This window comes from Syngnathus leptorhynchus, chromosome 13 (genome assembly GCF_054491065.1).
Source record: "Syngnathus leptorhynchus isolate UIUO chromosome 13, UIUO_Slep, whole genome shotgun sequence".
Taxonomy (NCBI): Eukaryota; Metazoa; Chordata; class Actinopteri; order Syngnathiformes; family Syngnathidae; genus Syngnathus; species Syngnathus leptorhynchus.
This window is the reverse complement of record NC_141207.1, coordinates 2203205-2225644: the sequence shown is the minus strand read 5'-3', so window position 1 is coordinate 2225644 and position 22440 is coordinate 2203205. Positions and strand designations below refer to the sequence as shown.

General features: G+C 40.5%; 2 protein-coding genes and 31 non-coding genes across 34 annotated transcripts; 20 read left to right on the top strand and 13 right to left on the bottom strand.

Annotated features, from left to right (window-relative positions):
- Nucleotides 1-456: 456 nt before the first annotated feature.
- ccdc124 (coiled-coil domain containing 124) lies at nucleotides 457-2588 on the bottom strand. The gene is made up of 5 exons (XM_085927377.1): nucleotides 2441-2588; nucleotides 1830-2007; nucleotides 1555-1744; nucleotides 1320-1425; nucleotides 457-1163 (listed from the first exon to the last, which is right to left on the bottom strand). The coding sequence occupies exons 2-5, from the start codon at nucleotides 1986-1988 to the stop codon at nucleotides 959-961; spliced, it is 660 nt and encodes a 219-aa protein (XP_085783503.1). The 5' UTR covers nucleotides 1989-2007; nucleotides 2441-2588; the 3' UTR covers nucleotides 457-958.
- Nucleotides 2589-3266: 678 nt separating this feature from the next.
- LOC147046903 (clusterin-associated protein 1-like) lies at nucleotides 3267-11533 on the bottom strand. Of its 2 annotated transcripts, XM_085927376.1 has the most exons (14): nucleotides 9367-11533; nucleotides 7463-7600; nucleotides 7001-7042; nucleotides 6744-6855; nucleotides 6317-6401; nucleotides 6039-6218; nucleotides 5653-5748; nucleotides 5483-5566; nucleotides 5265-5398; nucleotides 4876-5017; nucleotides 4495-4567; nucleotides 4259-4396; nucleotides 4059-4108; nucleotides 3267-3577 (listed from the first exon to the last, which is right to left on the bottom strand). In XM_085927376.1, exons 3-14 carry the CDS (start codon nucleotides 7020-7022, stop codon nucleotides 3407-3409), a joined length of 1287 nt encoding a protein of 428 aa, XP_085783502.1. In that variant the 5' UTR covers nucleotides 7023-7042; nucleotides 7463-7600; nucleotides 9367-11533; the 3' UTR covers nucleotides 3267-3406. The 2 variants fall into 2 exon arrangements, with proteins under 2 accessions (XP_085783502.1, XP_085783501.1); XM_085927375.1 differs by having other exon boundaries at nucleotides 7463-11533.
- Nucleotides 8617-8730, top strand: LOC147046909 (U5 spliceosomal RNA). The gene has a single exon (XR_015068083.1). It is a non-coding gene; the product is annotated as a U5 spliceosomal RNA (small nuclear RNA).
- Nucleotides 9236-9451, bottom strand: LOC147046908 (small nucleolar RNA U3). The gene has a single exon (XR_015068064.1). It is a non-coding gene; the product is annotated as a small nucleolar RNA U3 (small nucleolar RNA).
- LOC147046907 (U1 spliceosomal RNA) lies at nucleotides 9916-10079 on the bottom strand. Its single transcript, XR_015068081.1, has one exon. It is a non-coding gene; the product is annotated as a U1 spliceosomal RNA (small nuclear RNA).
- Nucleotides 10248-10358, top strand: LOC147046906 (U5 spliceosomal RNA). The gene has a single exon (XR_015068105.1). It is a non-coding gene; the product is annotated as a U5 spliceosomal RNA (small nuclear RNA).
- On the top strand, nucleotides 10740-10852 carry LOC147046905 (U5 spliceosomal RNA). Its single transcript, XR_015068096.1, has one exon. It is a non-coding gene; the product is annotated as a U5 spliceosomal RNA (small nuclear RNA).
- On the bottom strand, nucleotides 11180-11343 carry LOC147046904 (U1 spliceosomal RNA). The gene has a single exon (XR_015068076.1). It is a non-coding gene; the product is annotated as a U1 spliceosomal RNA (small nuclear RNA).
- Nucleotides 11512-11620, top strand: LOC147046902 (U5 spliceosomal RNA). The gene has a single exon (XR_015068106.1). It is a non-coding gene; the product is annotated as a U5 spliceosomal RNA (small nuclear RNA).
- Nucleotides 11621-12001: 381 nt separating this feature from the next.
- On the top strand, nucleotides 12002-12114 carry LOC147046901 (U5 spliceosomal RNA). Its single transcript, XR_015068095.1, has one exon. It is a non-coding gene; the product is annotated as a U5 spliceosomal RNA (small nuclear RNA).
- A 327-nt stretch (nucleotides 12115-12441) lies between these two features.
- Nucleotides 12442-12605, bottom strand: LOC147046900 (U1 spliceosomal RNA). Its single transcript, XR_015068075.1, has one exon. It is a non-coding gene; the product is annotated as a U1 spliceosomal RNA (small nuclear RNA).
- A 168-nt stretch (nucleotides 12606-12773) lies between these two features.
- Nucleotides 12774-12882, top strand: LOC147046899 (U5 spliceosomal RNA). Its single transcript, XR_015068104.1, has one exon. It is a non-coding gene; the product is annotated as a U5 spliceosomal RNA (small nuclear RNA).
- Nucleotides 12883-13263: 381 nt separating this feature from the next.
- On the top strand, nucleotides 13264-13376 carry LOC147046898 (U5 spliceosomal RNA). The gene has a single exon (XR_015068094.1). It is a non-coding gene; the product is annotated as a U5 spliceosomal RNA (small nuclear RNA).
- A 327-nt stretch (nucleotides 13377-13703) lies between these two features.
- On the bottom strand, nucleotides 13704-13867 carry LOC147046897 (U1 spliceosomal RNA). The gene has a single exon (XR_015068072.1). It is a non-coding gene; the product is annotated as a U1 spliceosomal RNA (small nuclear RNA).
- A 168-nt stretch (nucleotides 13868-14035) lies between these two features.
- Nucleotides 14036-14144, top strand: LOC147046896 (U5 spliceosomal RNA). The gene has a single exon (XR_015068103.1). It is a non-coding gene; the product is annotated as a U5 spliceosomal RNA (small nuclear RNA).
- A 381-nt stretch (nucleotides 14145-14525) lies between these two features.
- On the top strand, nucleotides 14526-14638 carry LOC147046895 (U5 spliceosomal RNA). Its single transcript, XR_015068093.1, has one exon. It is a non-coding gene; the product is annotated as a U5 spliceosomal RNA (small nuclear RNA).
- Nucleotides 14639-14965: 327 nt separating this feature from the next.
- On the bottom strand, nucleotides 14966-15129 carry LOC147046894 (U1 spliceosomal RNA). The gene has a single exon (XR_015068071.1). It is a non-coding gene; the product is annotated as a U1 spliceosomal RNA (small nuclear RNA).
- A 168-nt stretch (nucleotides 15130-15297) lies between these two features.
- On the top strand, nucleotides 15298-15406 carry LOC147046893 (U5 spliceosomal RNA). The gene has a single exon (XR_015068102.1). It is a non-coding gene; the product is annotated as a U5 spliceosomal RNA (small nuclear RNA).
- Nucleotides 15407-15787: 381 nt separating this feature from the next.
- LOC147046892 (U5 spliceosomal RNA) lies at nucleotides 15788-15900 on the top strand. Its single transcript, XR_015068092.1, has one exon. It is a non-coding gene; the product is annotated as a U5 spliceosomal RNA (small nuclear RNA).
- Nucleotides 15901-16227: 327 nt separating this feature from the next.
- On the bottom strand, nucleotides 16228-16391 carry LOC147046891 (U1 spliceosomal RNA). The gene has a single exon (XR_015068082.1). It is a non-coding gene; the product is annotated as a U1 spliceosomal RNA (small nuclear RNA).
- Nucleotides 16392-16559: 168 nt separating this feature from the next.
- LOC147046890 (U5 spliceosomal RNA) lies at nucleotides 16560-16668 on the top strand. Its single transcript, XR_015068100.1, has one exon. It is a non-coding gene; the product is annotated as a U5 spliceosomal RNA (small nuclear RNA).
- Nucleotides 16669-17049: 381 nt separating this feature from the next.
- On the top strand, nucleotides 17050-17162 carry LOC147046889 (U5 spliceosomal RNA). Its single transcript, XR_015068091.1, has one exon. It is a non-coding gene; the product is annotated as a U5 spliceosomal RNA (small nuclear RNA).
- Nucleotides 17163-17489: 327 nt separating this feature from the next.
- Nucleotides 17490-17653, bottom strand: LOC147046888 (U1 spliceosomal RNA). The gene has a single exon (XR_015068074.1). It is a non-coding gene; the product is annotated as a U1 spliceosomal RNA (small nuclear RNA).
- Nucleotides 17654-17821: 168 nt separating this feature from the next.
- Nucleotides 17822-17932, top strand: LOC147046887 (U5 spliceosomal RNA). Its single transcript, XR_015068107.1, has one exon. It is a non-coding gene; the product is annotated as a U5 spliceosomal RNA (small nuclear RNA).
- Nucleotides 17933-18313: 381 nt separating this feature from the next.
- Nucleotides 18314-18426, top strand: LOC147046886 (U5 spliceosomal RNA). The gene has a single exon (XR_015068090.1). It is a non-coding gene; the product is annotated as a U5 spliceosomal RNA (small nuclear RNA).
- A 327-nt stretch (nucleotides 18427-18753) lies between these two features.
- LOC147046885 (U1 spliceosomal RNA) lies at nucleotides 18754-18917 on the bottom strand. The gene has a single exon (XR_015068079.1). It is a non-coding gene; the product is annotated as a U1 spliceosomal RNA (small nuclear RNA).
- A 168-nt stretch (nucleotides 18918-19085) lies between these two features.
- Nucleotides 19086-19194, top strand: LOC147046884 (U5 spliceosomal RNA). Its single transcript, XR_015068098.1, has one exon. It is a non-coding gene; the product is annotated as a U5 spliceosomal RNA (small nuclear RNA).
- A 381-nt stretch (nucleotides 19195-19575) lies between these two features.
- LOC147046883 (U5 spliceosomal RNA) lies at nucleotides 19576-19688 on the top strand. Its single transcript, XR_015068089.1, has one exon. It is a non-coding gene; the product is annotated as a U5 spliceosomal RNA (small nuclear RNA).
- A 327-nt stretch (nucleotides 19689-20015) lies between these two features.
- LOC147046882 (U1 spliceosomal RNA) lies at nucleotides 20016-20179 on the bottom strand. Its single transcript, XR_015068073.1, has one exon. It is a non-coding gene; the product is annotated as a U1 spliceosomal RNA (small nuclear RNA).
- Nucleotides 20180-20347: 168 nt separating this feature from the next.
- Nucleotides 20348-20456, top strand: LOC147046881 (U5 spliceosomal RNA). The gene has a single exon (XR_015068101.1). It is a non-coding gene; the product is annotated as a U5 spliceosomal RNA (small nuclear RNA).
- Nucleotides 20457-20837: 381 nt separating this feature from the next.
- On the top strand, nucleotides 20838-20950 carry LOC147046880 (U5 spliceosomal RNA). Its single transcript, XR_015068087.1, has one exon. It is a non-coding gene; the product is annotated as a U5 spliceosomal RNA (small nuclear RNA).
- Nucleotides 20951-21277: 327 nt separating this feature from the next.
- Nucleotides 21278-21441, bottom strand: LOC147046879 (U1 spliceosomal RNA). Its single transcript, XR_015068077.1, has one exon. It is a non-coding gene; the product is annotated as a U1 spliceosomal RNA (small nuclear RNA).
- Nucleotides 21442-21609: 168 nt separating this feature from the next.
- On the top strand, nucleotides 21610-21718 carry LOC147046878 (U5 spliceosomal RNA). The gene has a single exon (XR_015068097.1). It is a non-coding gene; the product is annotated as a U5 spliceosomal RNA (small nuclear RNA).
- Nucleotides 21719-22440: the final 722 nt, after the last annotated feature.

Sequence of the window (22440 nt, the reverse complement as noted above, 5' to 3'; positions counted from 1 at the left end):
CGAACATTTGCCATGGTCATCGAATAATTTCACCCAAATTTTTGTCATATATATATAATGCAAGTTTTAGTGTGATAGCTGTCAAGCAATTTTAATGTCATGTTCTTTTTGATGTCCAAAACGGAACACTAATCATTTTTGTCCACTTAGTATGAGGCAAAACGACAATGCATGCAAATCTGCTGCCTCAGCAGCTATGTGTGTGTGAACGTTGTCGTGTTGTAGAAACAAACAGAAATCTTTTGTGACGGCAACACTGTAGCTGACCTTTCATGAAACCCATTCAGGATGTATGTTCTTTTCTTCAATGTTTGGCAAATACACAAATCTTTTTCTACAGGCGAATTTGGTGGCACTAGAAGGGAAAGTGGAGTCTTTCAAATTTAAGATGTTTACCCACCCCTTTAATCTTGTATTGAATAAGTAATCGGTCAATAAGACGTTCATGCAGCAGAATTAGCTCAGATGTCAACGTCCACTTTAATCTCTGGTAAAATGAGATTTTAAAATCAGAGCAAACTAATGGCCACAGTCAGGTAGAAGATGCTCAACTCAGCCACTCAAACACAAAGATGATCTTAAAGGGAGGGGGAAAAAAAAGTTCATCATTGAATTTATGACAATTTGTTGGCTGAGACAGATCATTCTTTTGTAAATTAAAGAAAAAAAATCATCATCACACAGTACCAAGCTCAGCATTTATCCTCACCTTTGGATGTTTCACTTGAACACATTGTTGTCAAAGCATGTGAGATCAACCTCTTACTCTTTAAGTGTTAACACGATGCTGTGCGAAAGTCATCTCAGGTTGGTTTGACACATAGTGGCAAGTATTAGGACGACCGATTTTTGATGAATGAAGATGATCTTGCACTAAAAGTCTCCAAGGTGCAACAGACAGTTTTCCAATGGGAGTTGGGGCGCTTCAGGGGAAATGTGAATAGGACGTTCAGTGCCTTCACTTTGAGTTGTATGCCGCAAACTTTTGATTAAGGGGATTCTCGGGAGACTTCATCCACTCCTTCTTCAGCAGCTGCTTCAGCTGAGACAATCTCATGTTCGGGTTTTCTTTCTTCAAGCGAGGCAAGTTAGTCTCCTCGTATAACGTGTAAGCTGCTTTTATACGCCGCTCCGGGTGGCGGTCCAGGTCCTCAGGTGTAATGCTGAAACAGGAGAAAAGAAACACACCTATCGGGTAAGTAAATATATTTGTACAGACATCCAAATAATTGGGCTGAACTTGACCACGATTTGCCACCTATGTTGTGAATGAGAAAAAAAGCAAGTATGAAGGACGCTGTCATGATTGTTATTGTTACCTGAGCACAGCGATGGCATCTTCTACAGTTCTAGCTTCCACAGTTCCTTCCTCCTGGAGAATTCTGTTCACGTTTTCTTCCAACGGAATCTCCAGATGGCTCTTGTCTGTGGATTTAATGTGGGATTTATTATTTGAAAATGTTATGATTTGGAAGATGAGCTAATTTCATGGAAATACAAACACACGAAATAAACAGTTGGTTTTACATCAACTTCATATTTGAGTTTGTTTACCTTTTGGCTTGAGCTGCTGAGGTTGGGGGACACTCTTAATAGACTCCTCTATCTGGGCCCGGGTCAATTTTTCACCACCTCCACCCTCCTTCAGGGATTTGCCTTTTATTCTGGCATTCTCTTCATCCAGGAGTCGCTGGGCCTCCTTTTTCCTCTCCAATAGCTCAATCCTCTTTTTCTCCTTATCATCCTGCAAATGCAGAAAAAAATAGACTAACACGTGTTATTTTTCAGAACAGTTAACAACTGGCAAACCTTCTGGCAACTGGGTTTACCTTCCTCTGCTCTTTTTTCAGGACATGTTTGTCAGTTTCCTGCCACAGGGCATCATCCTCTTCCTGCTTCTTGCGTGCATCCGCCACAGCCTTGGCCTCAGCCTTGCGGGCTCTGGCTGTGGCCGCCTTGGAGTTCTCGCTCTGGAACTTCTTCGGCATCCCAGCAGCCCCCGTTCACCTGACATGAAATAAGAACACGCTATCACTCACCATGATACGTCTTTGATCATCTAAATAAATTGTAAATTAATCTAAATGAATTGTAAATTGATGAATGATACTGTACATTTTATATAAAGGTTCCTCGTAGCATTCTATCATTTTTGAAGTCGTTCAACGTTGGATGTTAAAATGCGAAAAGGGCAGTTACAGCCTAACGCTGTCACAAAATAATGTCAAAATATAACCCCAAAAACAGTCAACACTCCAATATAATATGCTTTTGTTTTCAAACTGAGGCATCAATTCCATTTGTCGAAATGGAGCTATTGCTCGCAGATATTTACTGAATAAACATGTCAAGCTTGTTTACTTGTCACTCTTCTTTCCTGTTCACGCGAATTTAGTGACGATAAGAAAAAGGAAATAGAACAAGATTTAGTATACCATACCAATATGAAATGAAATTCAGGTCGTAGCTAGAACAGTCGTTTTTTGTAGAGGCATCTGCCATATCCCGTCGACGCTCGTTGATGACGTAATGGGCAACGGAGTCCACTGTTTTTAACGTCAGAAAATCCGGTCACTGAATAAAAGTGACAATGAAATAGTTTCTTGTTGGCTCCAGTGCGTGTGAATTAAAATGTTTAAATGAAACTATTAATTCATTTTCTGAAAGCTCGTAATGTTTTGCTTTGTCGTGGCTCAAAATTACAAAGAAGAAAAAAAAGTGACAGGTGCCATTACGCAACAGCAACACCTAGCGGCAGCAGCGCTTTTCTTTCAATATGACGCTAATGTCAAGGCAATAATGCATCAACAATTACGCAATAATGCATCAACAATTACATTTCATTACGACGTCAACGCCAAAGAAAAACGTCACAAAGATTGTTGCGTGGTTGATTTTGCACGAAGATCACATAGTGATGGGAAACCCCACATCCCTCGAAGTCTAATTGTTACTACTGAACGCAGCAAGTCAAGGTAAAATATTTTAAATAAATTAATCGTGGACTAAAGTTCATAAATAGCAATCCTCAGATCTGATGCATTGAATGCAAATAATTAGTAATTTCAGGAGTTTTGAATCAAGTCTATTTGCTTCAAATATTTTCTGAACTGCTAAAGAAAGGCGATCTAAAAGTTATATACCTAATTACTGCTCCTGTATTGTTATGATGTTATGACATTAATGTTTATGAAAGTAGTACACTTGTTTTCCTTATGCTAAACCGGTGCAGTATATAAGAGCGTCAAGGTACAGAGAACCGATGCTGTGCTCCCATAATGAATTCTTTAAATTTTACAAGTCAATACAACAAAAAAATAACATTTACAATGAGCTGAAATACAAAATAGAATATATGACAGACCACATCTGTATTTGAGTAGAAATAAACATTTGTTTTTGTAGTTCAGAAGTCGTTGTCACTCTCGTCGAAAAGAGGGGGTCTCGTGCGTCCCCTGGAGGAGCGAGGTGCTCTGCCCACACGGTCCTCCAAACTGTCATCATCTAATTCTTTGCTCTCATCCTCGCCTTCCTCCTCTTCATCATCTTCATCCACTTCTATCTCACTGTCTTCTGACTAAAATAGAAAAAAGACAGAAAAGCCATTAAAAAAAGGCCATATCGTATTTCATAGTTGTATCTTGACAGGAAACACACTAGGGAAAAACAAGCACTATTGATGGTAAAGAATTTTTGCTCATATCCTGAAACTACAAGTGCAAATTAAAGTGTATACTAATTTAACGGGGGAAATCTTACATGGGAACTCTTATATGATCTGGATGACAGAAAATGTCAGGGTGGATAATCTAATTGAATTGCACAAAAGTATAAGAATAAACTACTAGGCCTTGGCCCTGCACAAACCTGTCCTTTCAGTTGTTTTGGCCTTCTGGAAATTGCTAACGCAGGCTTTAAACACAAAGGTGGGTGCAAAGAGATTGGTGAGATAGAAATAAAAACGCAATCTTTGAAAGAAAAATACTTGAGGAGGTTGTTCTTTGGATAGAGATAGCAGCTGTACGTGCTGGAGACGACTTTGTGAAACTACTATTTACCTCATCACTGTCACCCCCCTGCATGTTCCCGGTGAATCTTGTTCCTCTTCCTGGAAGAAAATATATGGACATAAGTTAGTGATAAATCAAAACATACACTTTTAGTTTTGCAATTTACATTTGGATTATTCTAACATTCATCAGATTTCGACCCACACGATCGTTAACGCTCAACAAATAAATAGCTCAAGATGACATACTGAACAAATCGCTCATCTGTTTAGCAGCCATCGAGCCATTTCGAGTGGGTCGCGGATTCGAGGGTCGAGACTCTTCCAAATCACTGTCCATATCCCCTTCATCCTCAAGAACATCCATGTCGGAGTCGACATCTTTCACTGAACAAAATTCATAGAACGAACGCAACATGACACTTGTCAACTTCATCCTATACTTAAGTGGCTGCTTGGATATCAACGTTATTGAGAGTTCTCACATGAGCTCCTCATTAGATCTCTGTCTTCCTCCTTCAGATTTTGCTGCATCATCCTCAGAGTGTTTTCAGCTTCCTGCGAGGGGGAAAAAAAGACATCATACAATAGATAGTAAGAAAAGTGAGGACTTTAAATACACTCTTGGAAAAGTTCCCATCTTATTTACTACTTTGAGTATGTTTCTGTTTTTAAATCTTTCCCATACATCCCATCGGTTAGTTTAGATAGCCGTTAAAACTCAAATGTGACACCAAAAGAAAACTCAAATGTGCCACTAAAAGAAAGTTGGACTTAGGAGAAAATACAATGAGTGCCACTTAAATGGAAAATTCCGATCTGTATCTGATCTAGAACCACCCACAATGTGAAAGCAACAAACCCACCTCAAACCGCTCTTGCTCTAGCTGATGGTAATCCTCAAGTTGAGACTCCAGGAAACAAAGGTTTTTAAACTTTGCCACGTAGATCTCATACTGCTTCTGCAGGTCTTCTTCGATCTTTTCATATTCATCCATGAAAGCTGGTCTAACACAGACAAGCATGAAGAAAAAATATTTTAAGAATGACTTCTGTTCCTATGGACCCATCAGACTTTTTTCATTTAACAATAAATAAAAAAAATGTACATTTTTATTTTCATTTTCTCTCATAGGAAAGACATTTATCAATTCATTTAAATTCTCATTTGCACATTATGCTCTTTCGTTGGCTTTTATTGTGTGAGAGGAGAGCTCTGCTATCTGATCCATTTACGGCAACATTGTTAACTGACCGCACGCTTTGCAGCGTTTGAAGTCTTTTCCGACTCCTCTCTAGTTCCTGTTTCTTCTTTTCGATTTTGGCATCTAGATTGGCTTCATCAGACACAATGTTATTCAGCATTTCTTTGGTTTTCTCCACCGTTTCCTTGAGAACAAACACAGAATACATGTCAATTCCCAATTTTAAACATATTTAGAGAAATGGCAGTAAAAGAAAGAGAATACTGACCAAGGCCTCCCTGATGGCTATTCTCAGGGCCTTTTCAGTCACGTCGATCTCCAGAGGTCTCGCAATGGCCGCAGTTCTCTTTTCCTAAACAATACGCACACACAGGGACATTCTTAAAGATAACAAGGAGTCAACATCGATTAGATGAGATACTGTGTGGTTGCATTCACCCTAAGTTCCACCTCCTTGCCCAGTAAATCGTACAGAGATGCTCCTTTTGATGTGACCTCCGAGGCTAGGTGCCGAGCTTCTTTGAGGTCAGAGATCTAACAAGAAGACAGAGGGAAAAGTACACACTTGTGATACAATTCCAGATGTTACAGATTTTAAAATAAGAACAATGTGGGTGCGTGCGGGTAGGGGCATACAATGTGCAATAAAAAAATTATTCATTTTAAAATGATCTGATTTGTTTTAATTGTAGTAGTTTTCAGTGGTGTGTAACTATATTAAAACATGCAAACTCTCTTGGAAATACTGCACGAGAAATAGTTCTTATTGTTTGGGTGGGAACCCAACTGATTAAATGGCTTCATATTAAAAACAAGCATCTTACCCTTGAACTAATGTCAAACTTAAACTTGCTGCTGTCCTCTTCTACTTGATCTTCCAGCCCCATCTGCTTGGTCTTCATCGCGCTGTACAGCACTGATGTGACCTTTATCATCTCTTTGACTGCATAGCCGTCAGCCTGGTAGAGGCGCTTGGTGTTCAGCTTGATGTGTGCTTTGGTTGCCTACAACAAGTTCAGAGAAGTGAGCAACAGGTCCAACATTGCACAATGTTAAAACAAGTTCCACTGTATTGTTTTATATGCTTAAGATGACACATTACCATGAACTGAGCCACGGCCTTTATGAAGAATACTCGGTCCGACTCTGTCTCTACATCTGGAGGAATATCCATCTGAGGTTCATATCTACATGTTGGAATAGGGTGCAAAATGATAAATTTCTTCATGGGGACCTTTTACAAAAACGAATTAATTATGTGTTTACACTCCTGCCTCTAGTCTACATATAAGATTAAGATAAATAATTATTTTACAATACATTTTATGTTTTGATCTAATCACAACAATGACTCACTCCCATAAGCTGCAATAAAAATGCGCCAATGATCAAAACAATGAGGTAGAACATAATTTCAGTTTATATTAACCAAAGTGTTAGTCCTTGTTTCAGTTAGAGATGGACTAACATTCCGATTAGATGAATGGATGAGTGGATGGATCAATTGACAGAGAGGCAAAAGGATGTACCTTTTAACGAGCCATAACATGATTTCTGCCACCAGATTGAAGTTAGGTGTTCTGAAATTCTCCATTGAAATCAAGCGGGGATAGCCCAAAGCTCTCATCATTTCTGTGAAACCTGCCATTGGAAAGCGTTGAACATGAACAAATGTGAGAACATACGCAAGAGAGCAGAAACATTAACAAATGTGAGATCACATGCAAGAGAGCAAAAACAAACATTTCTTGGGTCTGGTATGTGACAGATGGTGAGGATGGCTTACTTCTCAAATCTCTGAAAGACATTGTGACCCGTGTTGTCCTCACTGGTTTGCAAAGGGGTTGGAAAAGCACAAGTGTAAGTGACAATGAATTTCAGTTCTAGCAGATGTTAATAGCAATTGATATGTTCTATACTGTATAGAAAGAATGCTATCCAGCGAATGCTTGAAAGCCAACGTAAAAACATCGCTCGATCGTTAACACGTCAACTTTCAATGCGCGAAAACAATATTTTTTTTATTAAGACGATTTTGTGGCCAAATACATTTTTAAGGCACATTACCGCATGAAACTATAGAGACGTTTGTGCCTTTCGAGAGACAAGGTTCATGGAAGAAGCGAATTGAACGCGTAGTCGGTGAAAATGCACAACCGCCTGTGTACAATTTAATATCCTTTTAACCGTTAAAAATTTGTTAATAGTCATTTGAGTGTACTGTTTACAGGGAGTCGCTAGGGGTTACCTGTTGATGATGAATCTGTCGGTCAGTCGCCCTCGGAGATCTCTACACGGACGAACAGTGCCGCTCGCCCAATCAGAAATTGCTTTGCTTCATTCGAGTCCAATGGGAGACGAGGATATTGAGCTATGCACTGTGTCACTGTTTTTGGAATTGTGAGGTAAGATCAAGAAATCAACTCAAATGTTTAGCGTGCCTATGCGTTCCATATTTGAAACATGTTTTGCATACAAGACATATTTATTTGTAAAGCGCATCTTACAACAGCTGAAGCTGCAAAAAAAAAAAAAAAAAAAAAAAGTTACATGGCCCACCCTAATACCTAATTTGAATTAGGGTGACCAAATTTGGTTTCTGAAAAAGAGGACACAATTTTTTGGGAGGCAACAGTGTAGGAGGGTTGCCCTTTCTAGTGGTTCGACATCTGGTCACCCTAATAATTAGGCCTAATTTAAGGGAAAGCCAATCGGGTATGTTCATACCCGGTGCAACAAAAATGACATTAACCCTCGAACGCCACCATCGCAGTGGAGGTGAATTACACCCCAACCCATGCCAGAAACTCAACCGTTTGCGTCTCAAGTTAGATACATAACATTTCTGAAGACTGGTTTAAATTATCTTGGTTGACCAAATTACGATTGTATTTTGTTTCCAGATTTGTGTAGGTTAAAGTCATGAAAGTACATCAAATACCAGCCGTTTTTTGTTTTTACATTTTTTTTCTTCAAAAGAAAAGGTTTGATGTTAGTTGTTTTAATACAGCAAAACAAAAAATCGGATCATTTCCCCTTCTCCATTTACCTACACTATAAAGAAAAACTAACGGTCAAAAGGTACGTGGACCCGGAGATAGAACTGGGTTTACATGCAATAGTTAATCGATAGGCGACGCTGTTGAACAAAACAAACAAACAAAAAAACCCGAGTGACGTCATTGTGTACCCACTATCCATTGCGCCGACAGTTTACGAGAAGGAACTACATTTCTGAACACCAAATACTAGTTTAAAGTTGAGTGTTAAGCCCTCCTAAGTATAGCAAATATATGAAGATCTATTATTTTTATTAAAAGGAAATGGTTGGTGGTGTAACACCGCTTGTTAATTTGGTGAGACCAGCAATGGGGTGGCTCGTTCTGGCAGTCTGGTTTCAGTTCACTCTTGTTTCTCTTCAGATCGTATAAATCTTTCGCCTTTTACTAAAGATTTCCGTGGGGAGGAACAACAAGAGTCTATCTCAATTTTTTGATGCTCTGCGAAAGCGGAGCTTCCTAAATCTGTCAATGAAATTTCAATAGTTATTCAGAATCAGATCTGCAGACCAAAAATCATGTTTGATGTTGTAAGTAGGTCCAGTGATATCGGTTAAGCTTTTGAGACAGTTTTAGGGACATCCACCCATTCAAATATAAAACTGTCAATTATACTTAAAGCAATAAGTTAATACATTTTCTACAAATATGTGTAAGGAACAATAATCGAAGCCATTTAGCTATTAAAGCATTAATTATTAAGAACAGAAAATATGCCCTCGTGTGGCACAGAAGCTAACTGCAAGTATTATAACCTGCATTTACAACATGGTCAATTCGTCTTTTTAGCATGTGTCGATGTTGAAGTTGTAAAATTTAAGCCATGTACTTATAGTTACGAGGTAAAAGTACTTCAAAAACACGACAGGTTACTGTCATTGTTACTTGAATTTGACAGTACAGAATCATAGCGTGATTTTGCCCTAAATACCCTTTTCTTTTTATTTAACCAGTTTCAAAGAATTACACCGATAATGTTCTCTCCCTCAATGCTCCACAAGGAAACAGGACGTTCATTCATCATTAGAGAAGAACGCGTCAAACCCATTTTTCTCCACCAGTTTTACGCTCAGAATGAAACGTCATTACTCACCATCGTAGTTGATAAGACTAAACGTTGGAAGCGTATTTCTCAAGTCAAGAATTACTGGAAAGAAAAATTTCTGAAATAAACCCTTAACTCTGATGGGCGGCGGAAACTCATCTGCGAGTGTACTAATTTTACCCAGGGGGAACTGTTGTCCAAATTCACTAAACCACGACTAGTAAAGATTTAGATTGGATTAGAAAGGGTGCCAACGTCATTAAGGTATTTGGCAACACAGCTATGATTGGCTGAGCGCTCGATCACGTACCCACGATCCTTTGCGCCAATATTTAGAACAACCACATTTTTGAACACCAAGTACACTTATTTAAATTGTCTAAATTGTAAGGCTTTGAAACTGACTTTAGGCTTTTATTTTTAAATGACCATGTAAAGTAAAGGTTTTAAAAAAAACGAGGCTTTTAAAAACGCCTAAAGTAGCCAAACAAGCATTGTAGACACGTTTCAGAAACCACCTGCTGTGAGCACTGATAAGCATAGTCATCAGCTTCTGCTTTTATACAATTGAGCTAAGTTTGTTGTTCACATTTTGATCAGGGGAGAGCGCGTACGCAGTCCCCCACTATCAGAAATTGTGCAGTCGAGATTCCCACATTTGGGGAATTCGCAGGGGTCAGCACGACCGGAGTGCAATGGTTGGGCCTCACCCTGGGTGAACCACCTGCTTGATCGTGGTATCGCCCCTGCCAGGTAAGTATGAGTTGTTTACGTCGGCAGGCCGAAGTCTTTACGGCACACACAGTCTCCAGTCATGGTCCAATCCTTTTATTATTTTTATTAAAAGGAAATGGTTGCTGGTGTGACTCCGCTTGTTAATTTGGTGAGACCAGCAATGGCGTGGCTCGTTCTGGGGGTCTGAGATCAATTCACTCGTTCCTCTTCAGATCGTACAAATCTTTCGCCTTTTACTAAAGATTTCCGTGGGGAGGAACAACAGTCTATCTCAATTTTTTTTGATGCTTTGCGAAAGCGGAGCTTCCTAAATCTGTCAATGAAAGATTACTTCAATAGTTGCTCAGTATCAGATCTGTTCTACTCATGTTCTGCAGACCAAAAATCATGTCCGAAGTTGTAAATGGGTCCAGCGAAATCGGTTAAGCTTTGGAGACATCTCTAGGGACATCCACCCATTCAAATATAAAACTGTCAATTATAATTGAAGCAATAAATGAATACATTTTCTACAAATTTCTGAACACCAAATACTAGTTCAGGTTGAGTGTTAGTCCCTCCTAAATATAGCAAATATATGAAGATCTATTACTTTTATGAAGAGGAAATGGTTGCTGGTGTGACACCGCTTGTTAATTTGGTGAGACCAGCAATGGCGTGGCTCGTTCTGGCTGACTGACGTCAGTTCACTCTTGTTTCTCTTCAGATCGTACAAATCTTTCGCCTTTTACTAAAGATTTCCGTGGGGGGGAACAACAAGAGTCTATCTCAAATTTTTGATGCTCTGCGAAAGCAGAGTCTCCTGAATCTGTCAATAAAAGATTACCTCAATAGTTGCTCAGAATCAGATCCCATCTACTCATGATCTGCAGACCAAAAACCATGTTCGAAGTTGTAAATGGGTCCAGCGAAATCAGTTAAGCTTAAGGAACATCCACTCATTCAAATATCAAACTGTCAATTATACTTAAAGCAATAAATTAATACATTTTCTACAAATGTATACTAGTAGCCAAACAATCACTGTAGCCAAGATTCAGAAACCACCCGCCGTGAGCACTGATACGCATAGTCATCAGCTTCTGCTTTTATATGATTAGGCTAAGTTTGTTGTTCACATTTTGATCAGGGGAGAGCGCGTACGCAGTCCCCCACTACCAGAAATTGTGCAGTCGAGATTCCCACATTTGGGGAATTCGCAGGGGTCAGCACGACCGGAGTGCAATGGTTGGGCCTCACCCTGGGTGAACCACCTGCTTGATCGTGGTATCGCCCCTGCCAGGTAAGTATGAGTTGTTTACGTCGGCAGGCCGAAGTCTTTACGGCACACACAGTCTCCAGTCATGGTCCAATCCTTTTATTATTTTTATTAAAAGGAAATGGTTGCTGGTGTGACTCCGCTTGTTAATTTGGTGAGACCAGCAATGGCGTGGCTCGTTCTGGGGGTCTGAGATCAATTCACTCGTTCCTCTTCAGATCGTACAAATCTTTCGCATTTTACTAAAGATTTCCGTGGGGAGGAACAACAGTCTATCTCAAATTTTTGATGCTCTGCGAAAGCGGAGCTTCCTAAATCTGTCAATGAAAGATTACTTCAATAGTTGCTCAGTATCAGATCTGTTCTACTCATGTTCTGCAGACCAAAAATCATGTCCGAAGTTGTAAATGGGTCCAGCGAAATCGGTTAAGCTTTGGAGACATCTCTAGGGACATCCACCCATTCAAATATAAAACTGTCAATTATAATTGAAGCAATAAATGAATACATTTTCTACAAATTTCTGAACACCAAATACTAGTTCAGGTTGAGTGTTAGTCCCTCCTAAATATAGCAAATATATGAAGATCTATTACTTTTATGAAGAGGAAATGGTTGCTGGTGTGACACCGCTTGTTAATTTGGTGAGACCAGCAATGGCGTGGCTCGTTCTGGCTGACTGACGTCAGTTCACTCTTGTTTCTCTTCAGATCGTACAAATCTTTCGCCTTTTACTAAAGATTTCCGTGGGGGGGAACAACAAGAGTCTATCTCAAATTTTTGATGCTCTGCGAAAGCAGAGTCTCCTGAATCTGTCAATAAAAGATTACCTCAATAGTTGCTCAGAATCAGATCCCATCTACTCATGATCTGCAGACCAAAAACCATGTTCGAAGTTGTAAATGGGTCCAGCGAAATCAGTTAAGCTTAAGGAACATCCACTCATTCAAATATCAAACTGTCAATTATACTTAAAGCAATAAATTAATACATTTTCTACAAATGTATACTAGTAGCCAAACAATCACTGTAGCCACGATTCAGAAACCACCCGCCGTGAGCACTGATACGCATAGTCATCAGCTTCTGCTTTTATATGATTAGGCTAAGTTTGTTGTTCACATTTTGATCAGGGGAGAGCGCGTACGCAGTCCCCCACTACCAGAAATTGTGCAGTCGAGATTCCCACATTTGGGGAATTCGCAGGGGTCAGCACGACCGGAGTGCAATGGTTGGGCCTCACCCTGGGTGAACCACCTGCTTGATCGTGGTATCGCCCCTGCCAGGTAAGTATGAGTTGTTTACGTCGGCAGGCCGAAGTCTTTACGGCACACACAGTCTCCAGTCATGGTCCAATCCTTTTATTATTTTTATTAAAAGGAAATGGTTGCTGGTGTGACTCCGCTTGTTAATTTGGTGAGACCAGCAATGGCGTGGCTCGTTCTGGGGGTCTGAGATCAATTCACTCGTTCCTCTTCAGATCGTACAAATCTTTCGCCTTTTACTAAAGATTTCCGTGGGGAGGAACAACAGTCTATCTCAAATTTTTGATGCTCTGCGAAAGCGGAGCTTCCTAAATCTGTCAATGAAAGATTACTTCAATAGTTGCTCAGTATCAGATCTGTTCTACTCATGTTCTGCAGACCAAAAATCATGTCCGAAGTTGTAAATGGGTCCAGCGAAATCGGTTAAGCTTTGGAGACATCTCTAGGGACATCCACCCATTCAAATATAAAACTGTCAATTATAATTGAAGCAATAAATGAATACATTTTCTACAAATTTCTGAACACCAAATACTAGTTCAGGTTGAGTGTTAGTCCCTCCTAAATATAGCAAATATATGAAGATCTATTACTTTTATGAAGAGGAAATGGTTGCTGGTGTGACACCGCTTGTTAATTTGGTGAGACCAGCAATGGCGTGGCTCGTTCTGGCTGACTGACGTCAGTTCACTCTTGTTTCTCTTCAGATCGTACAAATCTTTCGCCTTTTACTAAAGATTTCCGTGGGGGGGAACAACAAGAGTCTATCTCAAATTTTTGATGCTCTGCGAAAGCAGAGTCTCCTGAATCTGTCAATAAAAGATTACCTCAATAGTTGCTCAGAATCAGATCCCATCTACTCATGATCTGCAGACCAAAAACCATGTTCGAAGTTGTAAATGGGTCCAGCGAAATCAGTTAAGCTTAAGGAACATCCACTCATTCAAATATCAAACTGTCAATTATACTTAAAGCAATAAATTAATACATTTTCTACAAATGTATACTAGTAGCCAAACAATCACTGTAGCCACGATTCAGAAACCACCCGCCGTGAGCACTGATACGCATAGTCATCAGCTTCTGCTTTTATATGATTAGGCTAAGTTTGTTGTTCACATTTTGATCAGGGGAGAGCGCGTACGCAGTCCCCCACTACCAGAAATTATGCAGTCGAGATTCCCACATTTGGGGAATTCGCAGGGGTCAGCACGACCGGAGTGCAATGGTTGGGCCTCACCCTGGGTGAACCACCTGCTTGATCGTGGTATCGCCCCTGCCAGGTAAGTATGAGTTGTTTACGTCGGCAGGCCGAAGTCTTTACGGCACACACAGTCTCCAGTCATGGTCCAATCCTTTTATTATTTTTATTAAAAGGAAATGGTTGCTGGTGTGACTCCGCTTGTTAATTTGGTGAGACCAGCAATGGCGTGGCTCGTTCTGGGGGTCTGAGATCAATTCACTCGTTCCTCTTCAGATCGTACAAATCTTTCGCCTTTTACTAAAGATTTCCGTGGGGAGGAACAACAGTCTATCTCAAATTTTTGATGCTCTGCGAAAGCGGAGCTTCCTAAATCTGTCAATGAAAGATTACTTCAATAGTTGCTCAGTATCAGATCTGTTCTACTCATGTTCTGCAGACCAAAAATCATGTCCGAAGTTGTAAATGGGTCCAGCGAAATCGGTTAAGCTTTGGAGACATCTCTAGGGACATCCACCCATTCAAATATAAAACTGTCAATTATAATTGAAGCAATAAATGAATACATTTTCTACAAATTTCTGAACACCAAATACTAGTTCAGGTTGAGTGTTAGTCCCTCCTAAATATAGCAAATATATGAAGATCTATTACTTTTATGAAGAGGAAATGGTTGCTGGTGTGACACCGCTTGTTAATTTGGTGAGACCAGCAATGGCGTGGCTCGTTCTGGCTGACTGACGTCAGTTCACTCTTGTTTCTCTTCAGATCGTACAAATCTTTCGCCTTTTACTAAAGATTTCCGTGGGGGGGAACAACAAGAGTCTATCTCAAATTTTTGATGCTCTGCGAAAGCAGAGTCTCCTGAATCTGTCAATAAAAGATTACCTCAATAGTTGCTCAGAATCAGATCCCATCTACTCATGATCTGCAGACCAAAAACCATGTTCGAAGTTGTAAATGGGTCCAGCGAAATCAGTTAAGCTTAAGGAACATCCACTCATTCAAATATCAAACTGTCAATTATACTTAAAGCAATAAATTAATACATTTTCTACAAATGTATACTAGTAGCCAAACAATCACTGTAGCCACGATTCAGAAACCACCCGCCGTGAGCACTGATACGCATAGTCATCAGCTTCTGCTTTTATATGATTAGGCTAAGTTTGTTGTTCACATTTTGATCAGGGGAGAGCGCGTACGCAGTCCCCCACTACCAGAAATTATGCAGTCGAGATTCCCACATTTGGGGAATTCGCAGGGGTCAGCACGACCGGAGTGCAATGGTTGGGCCTCACCCTGGGTGAACCACCTGCTTGATCGTGGTATCGCCCCTGCCAGGTAAGTATGAGTTGTTTACGTCGGCAGGCCGAAGTCTTTACGGCACACACAGTCTCCAGTCATGGTCCAATCCTTTTATTATTTTTATTAAAAGGAAATGGTTGCTGGTGTGACTCCGCTTGTTAATTTGGTGAGACCAGCAATGGCGTGGCTCGTTCTGGGGGTCTGAGATCAATTCACTCGTTCCTCTTCAGATCGTACAAATCTTTCGCCTTTTACTAAAGATTTCCGTGGGGAGGAACAACAGTCTATCTCAAATTTTTGATGCTCTGCGAAAGCGGAGCTTCCTAAATCTGTCAATGAAAGATTACTTCAATAGTTGCTCAGTATCAGATCTGTTCTACTCATGTTCTGCAGACCAAAAATCATGTCCGAAGTTGTAAATGGGTCCAGCGAAATCGGTTAAGCTTTGGAGACATCTCTAGGGACATCCACCCATTCAAATATAAAACTGTCAATTATAATTGAAGCAATAAATGAATACATTTTCTACAAATTTCTGAACACCAAATACTAGTTCAGGTTGAGTGTTAGTCCCTCCTAAATATAGCAAATATATGAAGATCTATTACTTTTATGAAGAGGAAATGGTTGCTGGTGTGACACCGCTTGTTAATTTGGTGAGACCAGCAATGGCGTGGCTCGTTCTGGCTGACTGACGTCAGTTCACTCTTGTTTCTCTTCAGATCGTACAAATCTTTCGCCTTTTACTAAAGATTTCCGTGGGGGGGAACAACAAGAGTCTATCTCAAATTTTTGATGCTCTGCGAAAGCAGAGTCTCCTGAATCTGTCAATAAAAGATTACCTCAATAGTTGCTCAGAATCAGATCCCATCTACTCATGATCTGCAGACCAAAAACCATGTTCGAAGTTGTAAATGGGTCCAGCGAAATCAGTTAAGCTTAAGGAACATCCACTCATTCAAATATCAAACTGTCAATTATACTTAAAGCAATAAATTAATACATTTTCTACAAATGTATACTAGTTGCCAAACAATCACTGTAGCCACGATTCAGAAACCACCCGCCGTGAGCACTGATACGCATAGTCATCAGCTTCTGCTTTTATATGATTAGGCTAAGTTTGTTGTTCACATTTTGATCAGGGGAGAGCGCGTACGCAGTCCCCCACTACCAGAAATTGTGCAGTCGAGATTCCCACATTTGGGGAATTCGCAGGGGTCAGCACGACCGGAGTGCAATGGTTGGGCCTCAACCTGGGTGAACCACCTGCTTGATCGTGGTATCGCCCCTGCCAGGTAAGTATGAGTTGTTTACGTCGGCAGGCCGAAGTCTTTACGGCACACACAGTCTCCAGTCATGGTCCAATCCTTTTATTATTTTTATTAAAAGGAAATGGTTGCTGGTGTGACTCCGCTTGTTAATTTGGTGAGACCAGCAATGGCGTGGCTCGTTCTGGGGGTCTGAGACCAATTCACTCGTTCCTCTTCAGATCGTACAAATCTTTCGCCTTTTACTAAAGATTTCCGTGGGGAGGAACAACAGTCTATCTCAATTTTTTGATGCTCTGCGAAAGCGGAGCTTCCTAAATCTGTCAATGAAAGATTACTTCAATAGTTGCTCAGTATCAGATCTGTTCTACTCATGATCTGCAGACCAAAAATCATGTCCGAAGTTGTAAATGGGTCCAGCGAAATCGGTTAAGCTTTGGAGACATCTCTAGGGACATCCACCCATTCAAATATAAAACTGTCAATTATAATTGAAGCAATAAATGAATACATTTTCTACAAATTTCTGAACACCAAATACTAGTTCAGGTTGAGTGTTAGTCCCTCCTAAATATAGCAAATATATGAAGATCTATTACTTTTATGAAGAGGAAATGGTTGCTGGTGTGACACCGCTTGTTAATTTGGTGAGACCAGCAATGGCGTGGCTCGTTCTGGCTGACTGACGTCAGTTCACTCTTGTTTCTCTTCAGATCGTACAAATCTTTCGCCTTTTACTAAAGATTTCCGTGGGGGGGAACAACAAGAGTCTATCTCAAATTTTTGATGCTCTGCGAAAGCAGAGTCTCCTGAATCTGTCAATAAAAGATTACCTCAATAGTTGCTCAGAATCAGATCCCATCTACTCATGATCTGCAGACCAAAAACCATGTTCGAAGTTGTAAATGGGTCCAGCGAAATCAGTTAAGCTTAAGGAACATCCACTCATTCAAATATCAAACTGTCAATTATACTTAAAGCAATAAATTAATACATTTTCTACAAATGTATACTAGTAGCCAAACAATCACTGTAGCCACGATTCAGAAACCACCCGCCGTGAGCACTGATACGCATAGTCATCAGCTTCTGCTTTTATATGATTAGGCTAAGTTTGTTGTTCACATTTTGATCAGGGGAGAGCGCGTACGCAGTCCCCCACTACCAGAAATTGTGCAGTCGAGATTCCCACATTTGGGGAATTCGCAGGGGTCAGCACGACCGGAGTGCAATGGTTGGGCCTCACCCTGGGTGAACCACCTGCTTGATCGTGGTATCGCCCCTGCCAGGTAAGTATGAGTTGTTTACGTCGGCAGGCCGAAGTCTTTACGGCACACACAGTCTCCAGTCATGGTCCAATCCTTTTATTATTTTTATTAAAAGGAAATGGTTGCTGGTGTGACTCCGCTTGTTAATTTGGTGAGACCAGCAATGGCGTGGCTCGTTCTGGGGGTCTGAGATCAATTCACTCGTTCCTCTTGAGATCGTACAAATCTTTCGCCTTTTACTAAAGATTTCCGTGGGGAGGAACAACAGTCTATCTCAATTTTTTTTGATGCTTTGCGAAAGCGGAGCTTCCTAAATCTGTCAATGAAAGATTACTTCAATAGTTGCTCAGTATCAGATCTGTTCTACTCATGTTCTGCAGACCAAAAATCATGTCCGAAGTTGTAAATGGGTCCAGCGAAATCGGTTAAGCTTTGGAGACATCTCTAGGGACATCCACCCATTCAAATATAAAACTGTCAATTATAATTGAAGCAATAAATGAATACATTTTCTACAAATTTCTGAACACCAAATACTAGTTCAGGTTGAGTGTTAGTCCCTCCTAAATATAGCAAATATATGAAGATCTATTACTTTTATGAAGAGGAAATGGTTGCTGGTGTGACACCGCTTGTTAATTTGGTGAGACCAGCAATGGCGTGGCTCGTTCTGGCTGACTGACGTCAGTTCACTCTTGTTTCTCTTCAGATCGTACAAATCTTTCGCCTTTTACTAAAGATTTCCGTGGGGGGGAACAACAAGAGTCTATCTCAAATTTTTGATGCTCTGCGAAAGCAGAGTCTCCTGAATCTGTCAATAAAAGATTACCTCAATAGTTGCTCAGAATCAGATCCCATCTACTCATGATCTGCAGACCAAAAACCATGTTCGAAGTTGTAAATGGGTCCAGCGAAATCAGTTAAGCTTAAGGAACATCCACTCATTCAAATATCAAACTGTCAATTATACTTAAAGCAATAAATTAATACATTTTCTACAAATGTATACTAGTAGCCAAACAATCACTGTAGCCACGATTCAGAAACCACCCGCCGTGAGCACTGATACGCATAGTCATCATCTTCTGCTTTTATATGATTAGGCTAAGTTTGTTGTTCACATTTTGATCAGGGGAGAGCGCGTACGCAGTCCCCCACTACCAGAAATTGTGCAGTCGAGATTCCCACATTTGGGGAATTCGCAGGGGTCAGCACGACCGGAGTGCAATGGTTGGGCCTCGCCCTGGGTGAACCACCTGCTTGATCGTGGTATCGCCCCTGCCAGGTAAGTATGAGTTGTTTACGTCGGCAGGCCGAAGTCTTTACGGCACACACAGTCTCCAGTCATGGTCCAATCCTTTTATTATTTTTATTAAAAGGAAATGGTTGCTGGTGTGACTCCGCTTGTTAATTTGGTGAGACCAGCAATGGCGTGGCTCGTTCTGGGGGTCTGAGATCAATTCACTCGTTCCTCTTCAGATCGTACAAATCTTTCGCCTTTTACTAAAGATTTCCGTGGGGAGGAACAACAGTCTATCTCAATTTTTTGATGCTCTGCGAAAGCGGAGCTTCCTATATCTGTCAATGAAAGATTACTTCAATAGTTGCTCAGTATCAGATCTGTTCTACTCATGTTCTGCAGACCAAAAATCATGTCCGAAGTTGTAAGTAGGTCCAGCGAAATCGGTTAAGCTGTTGAGACAGCTTTAGGGACATCCACCCATTCAAATATAAAACTGTCAATTATAATTGAAGCAATAAATGAATACATTTTCTACAAATTTCTGAACACCAAATACTAGTTCAGGTTGAGTGTTAGTCCCTCCTAAATATAGCAAATATATGAAGATCTATTACTTTTATGAAGAGGAAATGGTTGCTGGTGTGACACCGCTTGTTAATTTGGTGAGACCAGCAATGGCGTGGCTCGTTCTGGCTGACTGACGTCAGTTCACTCTTGTTTCTCTTCAGATCGTACAAATCTTTCGCCTTTTACTAAAGATTTCCGTGGGGGGGAACAACAAGAGTCTATCTCAAATTTTTGATGCTCTGCGAAAGCAGAGTCTCCTGAATCTGTCAATAAAAGATTACCTCAATAGTTGCTCAGAATCAGATCCCATCTACTCATGATCTGCAGACCAAAAACCATGTTCGAAGTTGTAAATGGGTCCAGCGAAATCAGTTAAGCTTAAGGAACATCCACTCATTCAAATATCAAACTGTCAATTATACTTAAAGCAATAAATTAATACATTTTCTTCAAATGTATACTAGTTGCCAAACAATCACTGTAGCCACGATTCAGAAACCACCCGCCGTGAGCACTGATACGCATAGTCATCAGTTTCTGCTTTTATATGATTAGGCTAAGTTTGTTGTTCACATTTTGATCAGGGGAGAGCGCGTACGCAGTCCCCCACTACCAGAAATTGTGCAGTCGAGATTCCCACATTTGGGGAATTCGCAGGGGTCAGCACGACCGGAGTGCAATGGTTGGGCCTCACCCTGGGTGAACCACCTGCTTGATCGTGGTATCGCCCCTGCCAGGTAAGTATGAGTTGTTTACGTCGGCAGGCCGAAGTCTTTACGGCACACACAGTCTCCAGTCATGGTCCAATCCTTTTATTATTTTTATTAAAAGGAAATGGTTGCTGGTGTGACTCCGCTTGTTAATTTGGTGAGACCAGCAATGGCGTGGCTCGTTCTGGGGGTCTGGGATCAATTCACTCGTTCCTCTTCAGATCGTACAAATCTTTCGCCTTTTACTAAAGATTTCCGTGGGGAGGAACAACAGTCTATCTCAAATTTTTGATGCTCTGCGAAAGCGGAGCTTCCTAAATCTGTCAATGAAAGATTACTTCAATAGTTGCTCAGTATCAGATCTGTTCTACTCATGATCTGCAGACCAAAAATCATGTCCGAAGTTGTAAATGGGTCCAGCGAAATCGGTTAAGCTTTGGAGACATCTCTAGGGACATCCACCCATTCAAATATAAAACTGTCAATTATAATTGAAGCAATAAATGAATACATTTTCTACAAATTTCTGAACACCAAATACTAGTTCAGGTTGAGTGTTAGTCCCTCCTAAATATAGCAAATATATGAAGATCTATTACTTTTATGAAGAGGAAATGGTTGCTGGTGTGACACCGCTTGTTAATTTGGTGAGACCAGCAATGGCGTGGCTCGTTCTGGCTGACTGACGTCAGTTCACTCTTGTTTCTCTTCAGATCGTACAAATCTTTCGCCTTTTACTAAAGATTTCCGTGGGGGGGAACAACAAGAGTCTATCTCAAATTTTTGATGCTCTGCGAAAGCAGAGTCTCCTGAATCTGTCAATAAAAGATTACCTCAATAGTTGCTCAGAATCAGATCCCATCTACTCATGATCTGCAGACCAAAAACCATGTTCGAAGTTGTAAATGGGTCCAGCGAAATCAGTTAAGCTTAAGGAACATCCACTCATTCAAATATCAAACTGTCAATTATACTTAAAGCAATAAATTAATACATTTTCTACAAATGTATACTAGTAGCCAAACAATCACTGTAGCCACGATTCAGAAACCACCCGCCGTGAGCACTGATACGCATAGTCATCATCTTCTGCTTTTATATGATTAGGCTAAGTTTGTTGTTCACATTTTGATCAGGGGAGAGCGCGTACGCAGTCCCCCACTACCAGAAATTGTGCAGTCGAGATTCCCACATTTGGGGAATTCGCAGGGGTCAGCACGACCGGAGTGCAATGGTTGGGCCTCGCCCTGGGTGAACCACCTGCTTGATCGTGGTATCGCCCCTGCCAGGTAAGTATGAGTTGTTTACGTCGGCAGGCCGAAGTCTTTACGGCACACACAGTCTCCAGTCATGGTCCAATCCTTTTATTATTTTTATTAAAAGGAAATGGTTGCTGGTGTGACTCCGCTTGTTAATTTGGTGAGACCAGCAATGGCGTGGCTCGTTCTGGGGGTCTGAGATCAATTCACTCGTTCCTCTTCAGATCGTACAAATCTTTCGCCTTTTACTAAAGATTTCCGTGGGGAGGAACAACAGTCTATCTCAATTTTTTGATGCTCTGCGAAAGCGGAGCTTCCTATATCTGTCAATGAAAGATTACTTCAATAGTTGCTCAGTATCAGATCTGTTCTACTCATGTTCTGCAGACCAAAAATCATGTCCGAAGTTGTAAGTAGGTCCAGCGAAATCGGTTAAGCTGTTGAGACAGCTTTAGGGACATCCACCCATTCAAATATAAAACTGTCAATTATACCTAAAGCAATAAATTAATACATGTTCTACAAATATGTGTAAGGAACAATAATCGGAGCCATTTAGCTATTAAATTAATTAGGAATTTAAAAAAATGCCCTCATGTGGCACAGAAGCTAACTGCATTTACAATTTGGTCAATTCGTCTTTTTAGCATGTGTTGAAGTTGTCAAATTTAAGCCATGTACTTATAGATACGAGGTAAAAGTACTTCAAAAACACGACAGGTTACTGTCATTGTTACTTGAATTCGACAGTACAGAATCATAGCGTGATTTATCCCTATATACCCTTTACTTTTTATTTAACCAATTCAAAGAACTACACCGATAATGTTCTCTTTACGCTCAGAATGAAATGTCATTACTCACCGAAATAGTTGACAAGAGTGTGAACTTTTGAAACGTAATTTTCAAGTTCAGAATTATTGCAAAGAAGTATTCCTGATGTAAAACCTTATCTTCGATGGGTGGCGTGAACCCATCTGCGAGTGTACCAATTTTACCCAGGGGGCACTGTTGTCCAAATTCACTAAACCACGACT

Excerpts from the sequence above, each read along its gene's own strand:
- ccdc124 (XM_085927377.1), bottom strand. The coding sequence starts at position 1,988 with ATGCCGAAGAAGTTCCAGAGCGAGAACTCCAAGGCGGCCACAGCCAGA. Across the intron at positions 1,745-1,829 it reads TGAAAAAAGAGCAGAGGAAG|GATGATAAGGAGAAAAAGAG; the intron begins GTAAACCCAGTT and ends CTGCATTTGCAG. Across the intron at positions 1,426-1,554 it reads TCAGCAGCTCAAGCCAAAAG|ACAAGAGCCATCTGGAGATT; the intron begins GTAAACAAACTC and ends TTAAATCCACAG.
- LOC147046903 (XM_085927375.1), bottom strand. The coding sequence starts at position 7,022 with ATGTCTTTCAGAGATTTGAGAA. Across the intron at positions 6,219-6,316 it reads AGGCCGTGGCTCAGTTCATG|GCAACCAAAGCACACATCAA; the intron begins GTAATGTGTCAT and ends AACTTGTTGTAG. Across the intron at positions 5,567-5,652 it reads GCAAGGAGGTGGAACTTAGG|GAAAAGAGAACTGCGGCCAT; the intron begins GTGAATGCAACC and ends CGTATTGTTTAG.